Below are 14,891 nucleotides of genomic sequence, written 5' to 3'. Positions count from 1 at the left end.
GAATATCTAGAGGCTTGTAGATGAAAGTGCCACCCCTGTAGATACATAGACTAAGGTTCATGTCAGCTAAGAGTATTCCTTCATTAACCAAAGCCAAACAGTTCCCAACATCATTAAAACCATTCTTTCGATCTTACATTCAAGAAAAGCATTCTTGGTTCTTTGAACATCTTTGAAAATGCATTTTTCCAAGCTCCTTATCACCGCCGCCGCCGTCTTCATTCAAGGCAGCCTCGCAGTTGGCGTCAAGACCTACAGCGGTCGTGACTGCACCGGCGTGGAACAGACTCTCAAGGTCGACAATAATGCAGCTTGCAATCCTGACACCCAACGATTCCAATCTTACAAAGAAAACGGATGGGGACCGGGCAACGGGCAGGGAATTGCGTTCCATGCTCAACCTAGTTGCTCTCAAGAGTCGTTCATATATGACACGTACTCTCGTGATGGAGATTACTTCCACTCTAAGCAATGCTACAATATCAACGGCCATTCGCCTGTGAAATACGCTCAGGGTATGAAACTCTATTAGCTGGGTATGTTGGCATTTCTGCTCTTATAAACTGACTGAAATATGTTTCTAACTTGACCCTTGGGAAATAGGCATCGCGCAGCTTAACTCCTCACACAACTCACACACCTCACTTATGAGGCCTTCGGGTACGGACGGAAGAGGAAGGCGAATAAGACAAGTGGAACAAGCACATCAAGTGAACGGGAGTGAGTTCTAGAGATTAGTTAGTAGTAAAAGGGCGGAGACATAAGAGCAACTAGTGGAATATATATAGGTTTGATAGAATTAAATATAATATCTTAGCAGATAACTAGTACGGAATAATAAGTTAGTTAAAGATAGAAGACAGAAGATAAGAAGAAAAAAATATTAACACAACTAGCTGTTTGACTTCTTTTATTCTTCAGATAATTCTTATTAATTAACTAATAATATTAATAACCCCTTTGGAGCCAATTGTCTAATAGGTATTATAATATTCCCCTTATATACTACTTAGAAATTGGGCCAGATTGGTACGCCCGGGAGGTTTTCCACAGCTCAGGGGATATCTAATATATCTTATACAGTCCTATTATTAAACTACTTTTAAAATAATCTAACTAGGCGTTTAGTAACTATGTTTATAACATTCTCTACCCTAACTCATATTATTTATTAGCTCCTACGCAGCAATGTTGCACTTATATCAGGCTGTCCCTTTAGCTGAGGAACTGTAAGGAGACTATTTAACGTATAGTTATATATCCAGGGCACTTGAAAATTTCTCCTAAACTAATCAACGTAAACGTCTCCAAATGTTAATCGCACTAGACAGAACAATAAACAGAAGAACACCCGATTAATCTAAAGTGTTATACAAACAAGGAAATACTAGTCCCGAATCTCGCCGTGATTTATCTTCCATGATAAGCAATGGAGGCAGTGCCACCAAGTCCCTGTTGCAACAATCAACTTGACCTCGATTGCTTGGAGGGCTTGGGGGAAGTGATGCCCTTTGTCTTGCATGTGTCTCCATCTCGAGCGTCCTCGCCGGTACCATCTTATCCGCGGCGCGACGCTCAAACAGAGCGACGTCATCAAATGCATCACTCTCCTCCTCGTCTACTTGTTCGCCGCGCCGACGATGTGACGCAAACCGCAACGGTGTCCGTAAAGCCTTGACCTTGCGTACAAAGTCCCGTCTCCTGGAGTGATACCTCTCGGACCTGGCGCTCCAGAAATCCTTGGCCATCTCGGCCAACTCCTCAGTTCGGGCGGCTGCGAGGCCGGCTGGGCTGACATCGAGGCCGGCCTTCCACCTCCCTGGGACATAATGGAAGCTGGGGCTGCAGACCATAGCCCTGATGTGGTTCCGAATTCTGGTATCGAGCAAGCCCCCCCAGCCAGGCAGCGTATGGTCAATCAAGCCAATATCCCTAGCTTCGTATGATGATAGGGGTAGCATATCTCGCAGCAGGTGCTTCGAACCCGCGGCGCCGCATCTCCCTAGGTAACTCAAGGAGTGGTATTCGGACCCGTGGAGACCCAGAGCTCGGTATGCGGGATTGAGTACCGTCTCAGAGCCTGCAATCACTACATCGCATGCTGTCGCCATGGCCACTCCTCCTGCTGCACAGTTGCCCCGAATTGCGGCAACGGTCATGATGTTCCGCCTCGGAAAGCCGTCGAGCAGTACATGAATCACATCATCAATACGATTGATGTTCCGCCATGATTCAGCAGCAGGGTCATCACTCGCCTCGATGACGTTTAGCGCAATGCCGTTGCTAAAGTACGAGCTGCCACCCATGAGGACGACGGCATTCAGAGGGTTGCCATCCGTATGGGTAGAAGAGACGAATTCGAGAGCCTCGATAAGTCGAGAGCATTGATCGGTGCTCATGGCGCCGTTGTAAAACTCAAAGTACACGAGGGCAACGCGACGGGCGTGGGGGTATGAGTATGTCGCAAAGTCGACCCAAATCTCTTGGTGTGTTGAATACCTCGCCTTGGTCCAATCGGTTGTGGGATGCGATTTGAGAGTCCTGGTCAGAGTGGCATCATCCAGAAGGCCAAGAGCACGCAAGCCCGATACGGCAGGGACTTTAGGCCATAGCATCGGATCGACCTTGCGCTTCACTCGTCTCACATGAGTAATCCAGATGCCGAGGGCATCACAGGTGGCAATGCAGACAGCGCCATCCTTGCATGCCATGATGCGACCCGCAGCGATTCCTTCCGCCAGCCCCGGGCCTTCCTCGATGGTGCCACCGTAGACATATAGGCTTATCCCACCGAAAAGTTTGGTGAGGCAGCCTGGCTGCGAGTCAGCAGACCGGATCCTCCGTGAGATGGCGCGGGCGTTGTCGAAGCCGATATCAAAGTCGCGATGACTGGCCTTTAGAAGAGGTCGGCGATGCGTTGCGCCACCGAGGAAGGGAAGATGCTGTGTAACGGATGCAACACTAAATGATGGTTCTGCTAGGAGCTTGGGGGAGATGCCACTCCCACAGGCTATCGAAATCGCGTCTGTCAACGAGTATGACGGCAACATTGGAAGCCCTTGATGCAACATGGCTGACAGGTGGTTCCTCTCAAGTCCAGCCGGGGGCGGCGGCGTGTATGTATCATTTGGCGTGGGCCACCTTGCTGCCGTCACGATGCGGTCCAGGGCAGCCAAGGTGGCCTTGATGGCAGCGCGAGTGACGGGGCCACGATACAGAGTCGACTTGGTGACGCCAGGTGCATCGATGTCCAATTCAAACTGCTCGAATGCCCAGATTGGGCCGGCGTCGAACTCTGCGGTGGCTTGCAGGACCGTCACGCCCCAGTGGGAACGGCCTGTCGGGCTCCAGATCCGCCTTTCGAGGAGTTGGCCAGAGTCCGCGACCGAACCGTCGTCGCCCATAAGGACCCAGTCTATTGCACTTGGGCCGGAATCCCCAGGAGGCCCGGGATGTACAATGAGGGTAAGGTAGTTGGTATGAACCTCATCGGGGACGCGAGCGGTCAAGAAGGGACAGATGATGAGGTCGGGCTGGGCGAGCGCCGCGGCCTCGATCATGGTCGAATCGGAGACGGCATACTCAATAGTGACCGAGTGCGTCTGACGCAAGGCCAGGAAGAGTTGCTGAGAGAGAGAGTTGTGAGCTGTGCAAAGAAAGAGGATCTTCATGGTTGTTGTAGAGTCAGAGGAAGAAGACTGGCGGGAAGGGCGACGAATTGTCCTCGCCCACTCGCGGGGCACTGGAGACAGCTCGCCATGATGTAGACGATGACATTGTACTGATGACATTTCTGGTTGCTACCTAGCATCAAAGAGCAATGCCTAAGCGTCCATTGACTTGGATGCGAGGGCATCTGTCCGGTGTTAAAAAGCAACCCAATACTCTCGCGCCAAGACAGGGGGTGTGGTCTGTTCGCCATATTCTCGACTGGTCGCATTGCTCGCACGGGCTGTAATTTTTGTTTTCTTTTTGCCATTCGGTGACGAACCGATAAAGGTTGCGATATCATGCCATGGCGCCGTGAGGCTTCGCCTGATGGGCACGCAATTTATACCAGCCCTCCCTGGTCGACCAAGTCCTGACGAGGAACGGCTGCACGGGCCTCTGAACCTATTGAGCCAAAACCCTGCAATCGGTTCAGCTTCAAGTGACGCTGGCCAATGGCAGGTTATCGCTAACCGAGAGGGTGATAGTGGCGGTCGAGCACAATTACCCGAGCACCACGCCGCCTAGGAATAATGACGTAGCTGAAAAAATATCTGTCAAAGGGGTAGGATATTACATGTCAGTCACATGGTAGTTCCTTCGTGAATTAAGAAAGGGGTCTTGGAAGTCAATTAAGGGAGAGTCAAACGGCGGCACATTCAACGGCAGCGGAACCGTTAGAATTAAGGCTGACTATCCTCATCTGTCGGTGTCGCATAACATCCGTGTCCATTGCAAGGTACGAGTCTCCCTCCCTTTCGGCTTAGGTTCCTGGAATGGTGCGCTAGGCTCTATGTGGATTAGCAGCTCTACGTTTCTGAAAACAGATGGACTGTGACCGCGAAATTCGTGATTGGCTAAATTTCAGTCCCACCTTTCCGAAAACGGCTACATCCTAACCGCGAATTTCTAATTAGCTATGAGACGGTAGAGCGACGACGAGGTTGACAACTTAGAAGAGTGGTAATACTATAATAAAGGAAAAAGTAAAGGCAAAAATAGCTTTTCTGATTATTCAAGATCTAATTAAGTAGATTTAAGGCACGGTGAATAGTTTTATTAGTTTTCTGCCTCTAGGTCTAGTAGGGCTCGTTTAATTGTGGCACACGGATACTCCGCTTGTGCTCTCGGCTGACTCCAATCCCCACCTTTCATTCGTCAGCAGGTGAATTCTGTGGATGAAATTGGTGACTTCCCTGCTTCTCTTCCGCCTGCGTTATTATTTTATTCTTCTTCTATCTTGTTGATTTATGCCACTCTTCCCGTATGGGTGCTTACTGTGGCCAGCGATAAACTGCAATCGGCAGCGGAGCTAGCGCTTCTAGCACCTGGGTCATCCTTGTCTTTTCACATCTTTCCCCGCCTCCCTGTCGAGCTCTAGCTAAAATCTGGCGCTACTCTTTTATGCCCCGTATCGTCGAGATCTACGCCCGCAGATCGCATTACGCCGATGACTTCCAACATGGAGGTGTGCCAAAATGGTAAAGCGTTTGTAATAATCCTGCCTCGCTGTCTGTAAATTCCGAGGCGAGGTCCGCCGCATTAGATTGTTATCCAGTTAAATTCCCCCTTGCGCCTGTTGCGCCATATGAGCACGCTGGCGATAGTATTAACGACTTGAATCGTGTGTTATATATCAATCCCGTAGTTGATACCGTTGTTATACTTGGCGATCTAGGCTATTGCAGAATATCGCGCCTGCTATTAGACTTAAGTCTTCGTGATCCAAAGGGGAAAGGTCTGCAGAGATTGGCTGTCAGCGCCAGCTAGATATATCATCAAGGAGCTAGCGACACAATCAGAATGCTTGTTCAATATATGTTTCCTGAGCTGATTGAGATGACCGTGTTTATGTATGCTGAAAGAGTACCCCCTGCCGATTGGGCTAGTAGAGTATGCTCGCTAGAAGATTGTAGTAGGACGGACTACTATAAGCGGTATGCGATGGGAAGAGGCCAACAGATGAAGGATAGTGATAAATAGATGGTGATTAGAAAGAAAGAATTAAGAGTGATAGAGCTCACTTTCAGGCATGGATGGTAGTTGGATACTTCGATTGTTTGGTGATGAGTATAACTGAGGAGTTACTTTGGTCGGATATATTACTACTTATTACCGGCCTCTAACATGTGTGATTCCGTATACATATTGGACTGTCTCTGGCTGTATTTGCTCGAAATAAACTAGGGTTATCTGGGCCCTTAACATCAGTTCTCAAACGGTCATTCAGGCTTCAAATGCTACATGTACCTAATCCTTGGATGTAATATTGTCACATTTTGCGAGGGATTTTGATTATACGTTGAAGCTCTTGATTTCTAACTGAATGAGTGACTGAAGTTGGAGAAACTAGCCTGCAAACAGGCCTGGCGAGGAAGAAGTCAAGCGAGGTTCAGGCAGCAAGAGTGCCAGATGAGAAATGAGGGGCCTCCAGGGTGATCAAGATCAAAAGCTTCAATTCGATCTCTTCCGACTATACCCTATGTTGCACATCCTCTCCCTTTGAGAAACATCGTCATGGCTATCTAACCGCCGGTATTTCGTCCAGTTTTTTTCCGAATCATTTCGGCGAGTTCTTTGATCGCTTTGACCCAGACTCTCAATCTAAAAAAGTAACAAAACGCAAACACAGCAGCGATATTAAAGGCTATGTAAGCAAAACCGAGCCCCCAGTCCCCCCATCTTTCGTCGTAGTACATACCCGAGCGAGCCAAAACCTGATCGGCGTATTGTAGAGGACAATAAGAGCAGTTGGCGGTGGCATCTGGGATAAGCAGCAAGCATTCCCGAAGCACCTTGCTCAAGATATGGCTGCATGTACGTCCCACAACTCTCGCCGGTCGGGGGCTGGAAGACGGCAAGCTCGGCCTGCGAACAAACGATTGGGTCCCCTGAAAGCCCTGAGACAGCGACACCGCCAATAAGATACGTCATTGGCGAGACGCGGTACATGAAAATCCAGAAACCTGGCAGTGCTGTCGGGGTCTGGAATACGCCAGCAAATAAGATCATCATCGAGAACAGGATCGTCGTCGCCCGGCCGGCTGTCGTGGCGTCGGGCAAGGGCGCAACTACCATGTGTGCGAAAGTGTCGGTAAGGATGTAGAAGTAGACAAAGAACAGTAAAACCAGTCCTTGGTCTTCAGAAGACCGAATGCCGAAAACTGTGTAGTTGAAGATTGCAAAGGTTATGACGCCTAGGCCAACGTGGTATGGTATCTCAGCGAGGATGTTGGCGAGGATCAAAACTGCCCAAGAGTACATGTTCGAGTGCCGCTCACAGACTTCATAAAGTGTTCGCTGAACGACAAATTTTGGCATTATCTATAGTGCCTTGTCAGCCATCCGTTACCTTAGCGTACTACCGCTGCTCTCGTACTTGTTGAACCAGGTTGCTAAACATTGCGCAAACCATAAGGATAGAGAAGATGGCGTTCTGGATGCCCAGGACGGATTGGCCGGGCTGGAAGAAGGAGAAGCCAATAAATAATGAGCCTGCATCTCCCAACATGAATTTGCTCGCGATGTACGTTGGTGAGCGCCAATATTGCTGGAAGACACGAACACAGACGCTCGGTATCTGTGATATTAGAGGCACCGCGTAGGCTCCGTGCTGTCTGGCTTGGACAACATCGCTTCCATTTTCTTGTGTTCGCGTGGAGGAAGACTCTGTCATGCGTCCCAGCTCAGTTGACACTTTCTTGGCCTCTGGGGATTTATCCCAGAGGCAAGGCCAGTCGAGCTTTGTGGCGTCCGAATTGCATATAACATCCAGCAGATACGCCGCAGGGTTCTCGGCATACGCGCATCTCCTCGGCCCATGGTCGCCGAAGTATCCAAGCACAGTCTCGGAATTCTCTCCAGTGTCCCCAAAGTTAGCAACCTTTCCGCCCCGTGCCATCAGCAGCAGTCGATCGAACCGCTGGAACAGCATCGCGCTCGGCTGGTGGATGGTACATAGGATGCCCAACCCCCCGGCCGCCAACTTCCGGAGTAGAGACAGGATGGCCTCAGATGACTGACTATCGAGTCCGGAAGTAGGTTCGTCAAGAAACAGGAGCAGGGACGACTTGCCAACAAGCTCGACGCCAATGCTGAGTCGTTTGCGCTGCTCGACGTTGAGCCCTCTGCCTGGCAGTCCGACGACGGCATCAGCAAAATCGTCCATGTTAAGAAGATGTATGATCTCCTCCACGAAGGCAAGCTTCTCGCTCTTTGGTACATCGAGGGGCTGCCTTAACATTGCCGAGAACCGTAGGGCTTCACGTACGGCACACGTTTCGAGGTGCACATCCTGCTGCTGGACATAGCCGACGTCGCTCTTGAACGACGCTGGGAGGGGCCTCCCGCCCACGAAAAACTTGCCTTGTACGACACCAGAAGTTGTTCTCTGGGCTAGCGCGTTCAAAAGCGTCGTTTTCCCCGCCCCCGACACCCCCATCAAGGCAGTTAGAGAACCCGGTTTCACCCAGCCGCACGCATTATCCAGCAGCCGCCTCGAATGACCCTTAATCATCACGCTAAGGTTAACCTTCTTTCATGAGAATGTTTCCCTATCTACTTGCATTGATGTCGCTTCGTTCATATCCACCTCAAGCGGTGCGCTGCTGACCACCAGCGGCCGCTTGGCGTCGACTCTGCCCTTGAGCTTCGAGTCGGTTTATGTCATGGTACTGGAGAGGCGGCCATGCAGGAAGACAAGAACATCCGGGCCAGTAGAGGAATTCATGCCCTTGCTAACCTCCATTGCGGGGGCTGTCGTATAGTTGTTGGTTCGAGGCACCTGAGCCACTACCGATTCCGTTGCATGACGACAGACAGCATGTTCTACCAATGTTTGTGTAAAGGGGTCGATGGCGAGGGCAGCGGTCGTGATAAAAGCGCCCAAGCACAGTAAGTAACTACACTCTGGTTGGATTCTATGTCACGCTTAAGGTTTCAGCGCGATATACTAACCCTTGATTCATGCGAGTAGCAGCTTTGAAAAGGAAGTTGAAAGAGCCCCAGGGGCTTCGGCTGGCCTCGTCGAACAAAGACACGTCGGGCAGCTTTCGAGTATGACTGAACCAAGCCCATGTCAACTGGGGCGATGCCTGCGCGAACAGTGTGTCAGCAACGATCCCCAGACGGAAAGTCCCTGAGCCTGACGGCCACACCTTGGGCCACGGGAATAACCAGTGATGCCTTGAGAACAGAACTGAAGATAGATATCATAGAGTTAACGCTGATCACCTTCAGTTGGTGGCTAAGTGGCTGGTTCTCATAGGCACGCAGGATGATGATGATGGCGATGAAGCAGAGTAAGGCGATAACCGTGCTCAAACTCTCGATCCACCATATCTGCCAGATTAACATTGGCCGCTGCGCGGTCGCTGACGAGGGTCGACCCAAGGCTGGCTCACCCTTCAACTCCTGATTTAGGGCCAGTGGCGTGGATGTTGAGGTTGAAGCGATACGGGCAGAGATGGGATGGCTTGGGCCATCGGGATCGATGTCTTGGCCACGCCGATTGATAGAGCAGCCACGGTCGGCATCAGGCTGGCTCGGGGCAGTATTTCACGGCACGAAATCTTGAAGTAAGAAGTCGTCGGTACTTTGGTCCCTCTCTGCTTTGTGAGAGTCCATACCATAATCAAGTGCTGTGCCCTAGTTGAATGATGAAACGTTGAGTTTCTTGGGTTGGTGGTTACTCTTGAGAATGCTGAAATAAATGCACACTACGTTGGGCCCCGAAGGAAGGAATGGGGAACGCAGGTGAGACAAAAATTGAATATCCTCCTGCGCCACCAACTATGGGTCGAGCTGACAGTGTTGGTTCGGGTCTGTGCCAAGTATAGCTGCCTTGCACCTCTTGGCTGAGTGGACTTTGAGGACCCCCGCCTTCATGGATCTTGTACTGGTAGAGTCTCGCACTGAATGCTTGTTTGGCTTCGGAAATACCAGTCCTTCCAGTTGGGTCGCTCCATTTTATGCTCCTAATCATGTTGCGCGAAGCACTTCTGCAGTTTCAAGTGTTGTCACTGCTTCGGCGTCCGTGGCACGAACGAGACCGTGCCAAGCGAGCTGCTGTTAGCTATTTCATCAACTTCTAGCATGACAAGACGATTGAGACCAAGTTCTCCCCCAATAACCCCGGATTCAGCATCATGCGTCAAAAGAAATCGATGATATTGGACCTATTAAGTATGGATACCGCCCACAAGCGCTCTCAGGTGTCGTGGAACTTTGTTGCTTAGCGGTTATTTAGATGGGCGAGTGGCTATAGGGTATGGCTTATCATTGGAATCATTATACGGATGAAGGTCTTTAAAAAAAGGGTCATTAGACTTTCCTTTCTGTTGTATGTACTTAGTCCAAGGCTCCTATCTGCAGTCCCGAATATAGCTCCTGCATCCTGATCGGTTGAAGCCTCTCAGCTGTCTCCGACGTCCCTGCGGCTCTCACGACCTGGTTCGATAAATCTAGTACGGCGCCTTTATCTCCCCAATAGAGCCTGCCATGATCCTCCTTCCCCCAGTTATCAATGAATATCGACAAAAATTGCAAGTTGCCGTATGTCGAAGGCTGCGGCCCAGTGGGCTGATGAAAGACGATGGCTGTCGAGAAAACCGACAACAGTAAAGCGATGCCGGAAAGACAAAAGATTGGAATCGGGTGGAAAGCGAGCCAGCCATACCAGAAGCTTACGCAGCTGAAGCCAAAGATCCAGTGACCTATGGGTTTGAGAACGAGGAGTGTGAGGGTCTTCCAGGATGTGAACGCTGCTGTAACAGAGTTGGCGCCGATGGCCACTCCTTTATCAAGATTTGCCGCCTTCCGCCATTGTTCCTCATCTCGGGAGGCGTTTACAACTTGCTCTGCTGCGTGAAAGCCCAGGGTGTAGACGATTTGCATTAACCCCACGATGAGGGTGTTGACGGCGATCGCGGAGTTTTCGTCCAGGTTGTACGTCCCAGGATAGAAGCCTCCCGTGTCGTCGGTTGCACTGAATGAGGTGTCACGCTGCCCCAGATCCTTGACCGCGAGAAACCATATCAAGACACCCCAGAGTGCAGTGATGGGGACCAGAGACCACAAGAAAACCAGTATCTGTTGCATATGTGGAACATATTTGAAAGCGCTGTGCTGGCGAGGGCTTGGCAAGGCAACGCGAAAGTCACTGTGACGAATCCCATTCATGTGACAATATGCGAGAGTAGTGTTGAGAGGGCTGGAGTTCCAAGAAAGGATCCTTCTTCTTTTCGATGGAACCAGGCACCATATCGCCAGCACACCTTGACAAAGCAGCGAGGCACCGAGAATGACGAGAGGAGACGGACAGAAAATGTAGTGCGGGAACGCAGATTGAGGGTCGTTTGGGAGGGTAAACTGGGAGACCGAGGCGTATGAAAGCGCGAGGCTCGCAGCCCAGAGAAAGTTTGCAACCCGGCCATTCGCATGAGACTCTCTCGCACTCGTGAAGAGTCGCAAGTTTGAGTTGTATTTCAGCCTTCCCTCGTGGTAGAGCGCCCAACGGAGCGAGGCAGCATGGACGAATCCGAGACTTTCCGTGCAGGCCGTGATGTAAAAATTGAGAAGTAGAGAGACCCCTTCCTTTGTTGCGGTTGAAGCAAAGCCGATCGGGGATTGATCATACTCGTTGGTGTAGTCATTGTAGATTACCTTCTGCCGTCTGTATAGGATTCCAGCTGCAGTAAAGGCAGCGACGGATCCGATGAACGTAGTCACAAGCCCTACTGAACAGAATTTTCGGGTTCCAGTATCTGTAGCAAAGTTTGGCAATTGTTGAGGCGCACCGATGTATCCAGATGCCGGGTGCGAAGCGGGATTGATAATATAGCCGGCCGTCTGGTCATGGAAGTCGCTCATTCGTCGTCTACCGGTATTTGGCTGCGACGCCAATGCTCGTGTTCTTTGATCCATTGAGATCACGAAAGGGAAGTTGGGGAACTGAGTGCTGCTGTAACGCAAGAAGTAGCTGCCATATACTCCTGCAAGTTGGCTGTTGCTACGTTGGTGTAGATCTTGGCACATTGTGTCCAACCATCACCGAACCTGGCCGCTATCAAGACCCTTGACGGTGACCATCGGCAGAAAGATACGAACCATTTGGCGCCACCTCCGTGGTTGTGACGTCCGATAGTCAACCAATCCCCGAGTTGAGTTCTTATCGATAAGCCATCCTGTTCGTCTTTCTGCGGCCACTATTATATACACGGTACACCCGAGGAGGAATTCGCCTCACCCACCTGAAGTTGGAAGTCCGTCGTATGAGGTTAAATTATTTTTTAATAAATATAATAATAAATAATTAAGAAATAAAATATAATAATACCTTTATTAGAGGTAGGAAGGGTATAAAAAAGTCTAAAGCATATAGCTCTATGCTATAAAGGATTATTTAAGATAAAATTTTATATTATATTAAAGATTTAAGAAAAATAAAATAAAATAAAAGCTAATTAAGTTACTATTACCTCTACTAGTCCTAGTTATAACCCTTTATTAAAATACCTATTAATCTATAAAAGCTAACACAGACCTAGTATACTTTTCTTATTAATTATAAGATACCTAATATCACATAGCTTATTTTAGAGAGTATTAATATCTACTAGGGATAGCTCTATAAAAGCCCTATCTATAGATAGCCGGAGGAGAGAGTATAATATCATCCCTATGGCCTAGTTGCTTATAACCCTGGTCGGTAGAACTCTCTAGAATAGACTAGGCCTATTACCTATAAGCCTCTGAAGATACGAAGACAGGATTTTTATCATATAGGACTTGCCTGTCCCACCACCACCGTCAACATAGAGTAGAATCTGCTCCTCGCTGCCGTAGAGTGGGTAGAGCTCCTTCTATAATGCCCAAGTATGATCTTCAACCTGTCCGATCAACGTCTCGGCGATCAACCGGTCTTTCACGCCACGCCCAGTATCTCTCTTTGCTATGTTGTAATGTTCCAGGGCCGTACTTCTTTTCAAGATGCTGTTTCTTCACGTGTGCGTTCTGGGTATACATCACGTTGCCCATAAAGATGGCACATGAGAGCTACGTTAGCTTCTTCCATTCAGGGATGGTTCCGCCGTCAACATGTAGAGTCTTGCCCAGTTTGACCTTGAGAGATCAGCTGACGTCAATCTAACTGAGCTGATTGGCTAGCCTCATGACCTGCAAGGCGGCCAGGAACTCTTGACGAGTGTGATCGCAGTAAAAACAATGAGGGGCGTGACATCCAGCCTCAGAGAAGTCACAGGAGCCAGCAACACAAGGTTGAGTGTCAGAACTTCTCCGCGTCAAAAAGGTTGTATAAAAGTGTAGTCTCCCCTAAGCAGTACCAGCTAGATCATGGAAAGGGAACAAAATCTATCACTCGGGCTTCCTCCCCCAGACGAAGTAGATCGGCAAGTAAAGATGAATCGAAGGGTCTTTGAGGTCCTTCCTGACCTTGGCCACGTACACCTGAATCTCCTCCTCCGTCCAGCCAAGAACAGTCGAGAAGAGCCTCGGCGTGTACGACTCCACGGCCTGAATCTGCTGGATACCTTGATATCTCCCCATCTCCTTGAGTTTCGGGTCCTTGGGCCAAGCGCCAATGGGCATCTTACCACCTCATGTCAGCAACGGCCAGATATTCAGAATGGGACGGCGACTTACCTTGCGAACCTCCTGCTGCACGTCCACAAACCCTGCCTTCTCCATCTTCTCCTTCCAATCAACGGCAATCTCGAGCGGCTTTCCGAACTTGACCGAGCCCTCCAGCAGGATCTTGAGCCAGTTCTGGGCGTTCTCGGCTTTGTCGGCGGTGCCGTCGTCGGACATCCAGCGCGGGTTAGCAGCCTGGAACTCGATGTACCCACCCGGTGTGAGGTGGCGGAAGGCGCGCCGGAAAAGCTCATCGTCGTCACTGATGCATCCCTCGAGCTCGCGCGCGTGGATGAAGTCGAAAGGCTTGGTGTAGAGCCACTCGGCTTCGAAGTCGTCGACCTCGAAGCGGCAGTTTGGAGGGGTCCTGATTATGTCGATTATTACTTGGAGTTGGATAGAAGAAGGAAGAGGATCTACCAGTGGGGCTGGATGGGACTGAGATCCGTTCCAATCACCTCTGCGGATGGGTATTCACTGCTTTCATGTCAGCAAGATGATCATGCAAACCTTGATCGGGGACAAACTCGGCAAAGTCCATGGCCCAGATACCCGTGCCGGTGCCGAGGTCGAGGACACGATGGGGCTCATCGGGGATAGGCGCTAGGAAGAGCTTGCCGCCGAGCAACAGACGGTACAGATGATGTACGAGATCCATGCGGTCTTGCTCTGTGTCATCGTTTGGCTGTTATATCTCAGCTTGATTTCTTTCTGGCATCTGTCACAGGGAACATACTAGTAGATAGGTACCTGCACGGAAGGCATGGTAGCGACGTCCATTCTACTTCGAGTAAGCCACTGATGACGAACGTTAATTCTCGCTGATACTCACCTCGTATCTGTATCACCAAAGCAGGTGCTGGTTAGAGAAAGCTGCGGAGACGACTGGACGACATACTTGTAATTTATAATGCTTGACGCTAAAGAAGTTTGGTAGCTGCCCGAGTTTTCTCTGATGAAATGGTCAGCGCCAACCTCTGAACTGCACATCCATCCCAGACTTACGAGATAGCGTAGGCGGAATCATCGTCGGGAAGATTATCCTGAAGGGAGTGTCAGCCAATTGACAAATGGGGAAAATGATATTATTCACATCTGCCTCTAGAGGATTCTCAGCCAGGGCCTCTTGCAGCGGTGGCGTAGGGGACTTAGACTTCTGTCGCTCGTCTGCACACATTGTCAGAGCAGGCAGTTTGAGAAGGAATTGAAGGGGGTAGCGAACGAGACGGCAGTGGCTGGGATCGGCACACATTTAACAGCGGCAAAGGCTATGGGACACTTTATCACGCGTTGCCAATAAAGGCAAGATGAGAAGTACCTTCTCTTAGACCACATTCTGCGGATTTGGGAAGTACTCTTTAGCACTCTTGAGCTTGGCAAGTACAGGGGTTCCCCTCCCGTTATTCCTCTTCGGTGCGCAAGCATATGACAGGCCCGCTGAGTGGTATGACACTGGCGCTAACCATACCCCATCCATCCAAGCCCGCCCACGGGCCGCACTTAGGGCAAATGGGGAGGGCAGCCGGCCCCCCGCC

The 14,891-nt window shown here is 50.1% G+C and overlaps 4 protein-coding genes across 4 annotated transcripts; 1 reads left to right on the top strand and 3 right to left on the bottom strand.

Moving 5' to 3' along the window:
• Positions 1-178: 178 nt before the first annotated feature.
• Positions 179-532, top strand: NCS57_01485200 (uncharacterized protein; the record flags this gene model as incomplete). Its single annotated transcript, XM_053064438.1, has 1 exon — positions 179-532. One exon carries the CDS (start codon positions 179-181, stop codon positions 530-532), a length of 354 nt encoding a protein of 117 aa, XP_052906066.1.
• A 932-nt stretch (positions 533-1,464) lies between these two features.
• On the bottom strand, positions 1,465-3,671 carry NCS57_01485100 (Formyl-trans-C domain-containing protein; the record flags this gene model as incomplete). The annotated part of the gene is made up of 2 exons (XM_053064437.1): positions 1,465-1,509; positions 1,554-3,671. The coding sequence occupies 2 exons, from the start codon at positions 3,669-3,671 to the stop codon at positions 1,465-1,467; spliced, it is 2,163 nt and encodes a 720-aa protein (XP_052906065.1).
• Positions 3,672-6,348: 2,677 nt separating this feature from the next.
• Positions 6,349-7,951, bottom strand: NCS57_01485000 (uncharacterized protein; the record flags this gene model as incomplete). The annotated part of the gene is made up of 2 exons (XM_053064436.1): positions 6,349-7,032; positions 7,088-7,951. The coding sequence occupies 2 exons, from the start codon at positions 7,949-7,951 to the stop codon at positions 6,349-6,351; spliced, it is 1,548 nt and encodes a 515-aa protein (XP_052906064.1).
• A 5,129-nt stretch (positions 7,952-13,080) lies between these two features.
• Positions 13,081-14,560, bottom strand: NCS57_01484900 (uncharacterized protein; the record flags this gene model as incomplete). The annotated part of the gene is made up of 8 exons (XM_053064435.1): positions 14,450-14,560; positions 14,362-14,399; positions 14,189-14,308; positions 14,107-14,137; positions 13,867-14,041; positions 13,777-13,816; positions 13,369-13,723; positions 13,081-13,314 (listed from the first exon to the last, which is right to left on the bottom strand). The coding sequence occupies exons 1-8, from the start codon at positions 14,531-14,533 to the stop codon at positions 13,081-13,083; spliced, it is 1,077 nt and encodes a 358-aa protein (XP_052906063.1). The 5' UTR covers positions 14,534-14,560.
• Between the last annotated feature and the right edge of the window lie 331 nt (positions 14,561-14,891).

This window comes from Fusarium keratoplasticum, chromosome 15 (assembly GCF_025433545.1).
Source record: "Fusarium keratoplasticum isolate Fu6.1 chromosome 15, whole genome shotgun sequence".
Taxonomy (NCBI): Eukaryota; Fungi; Ascomycota; class Sordariomycetes; order Hypocreales; family Nectriaceae; genus Fusarium; species Fusarium keratoplasticum.
Note: the sequence above shows the minus strand (reverse complement) of the source record. Positions and strands in the feature narration are given on the sequence as shown.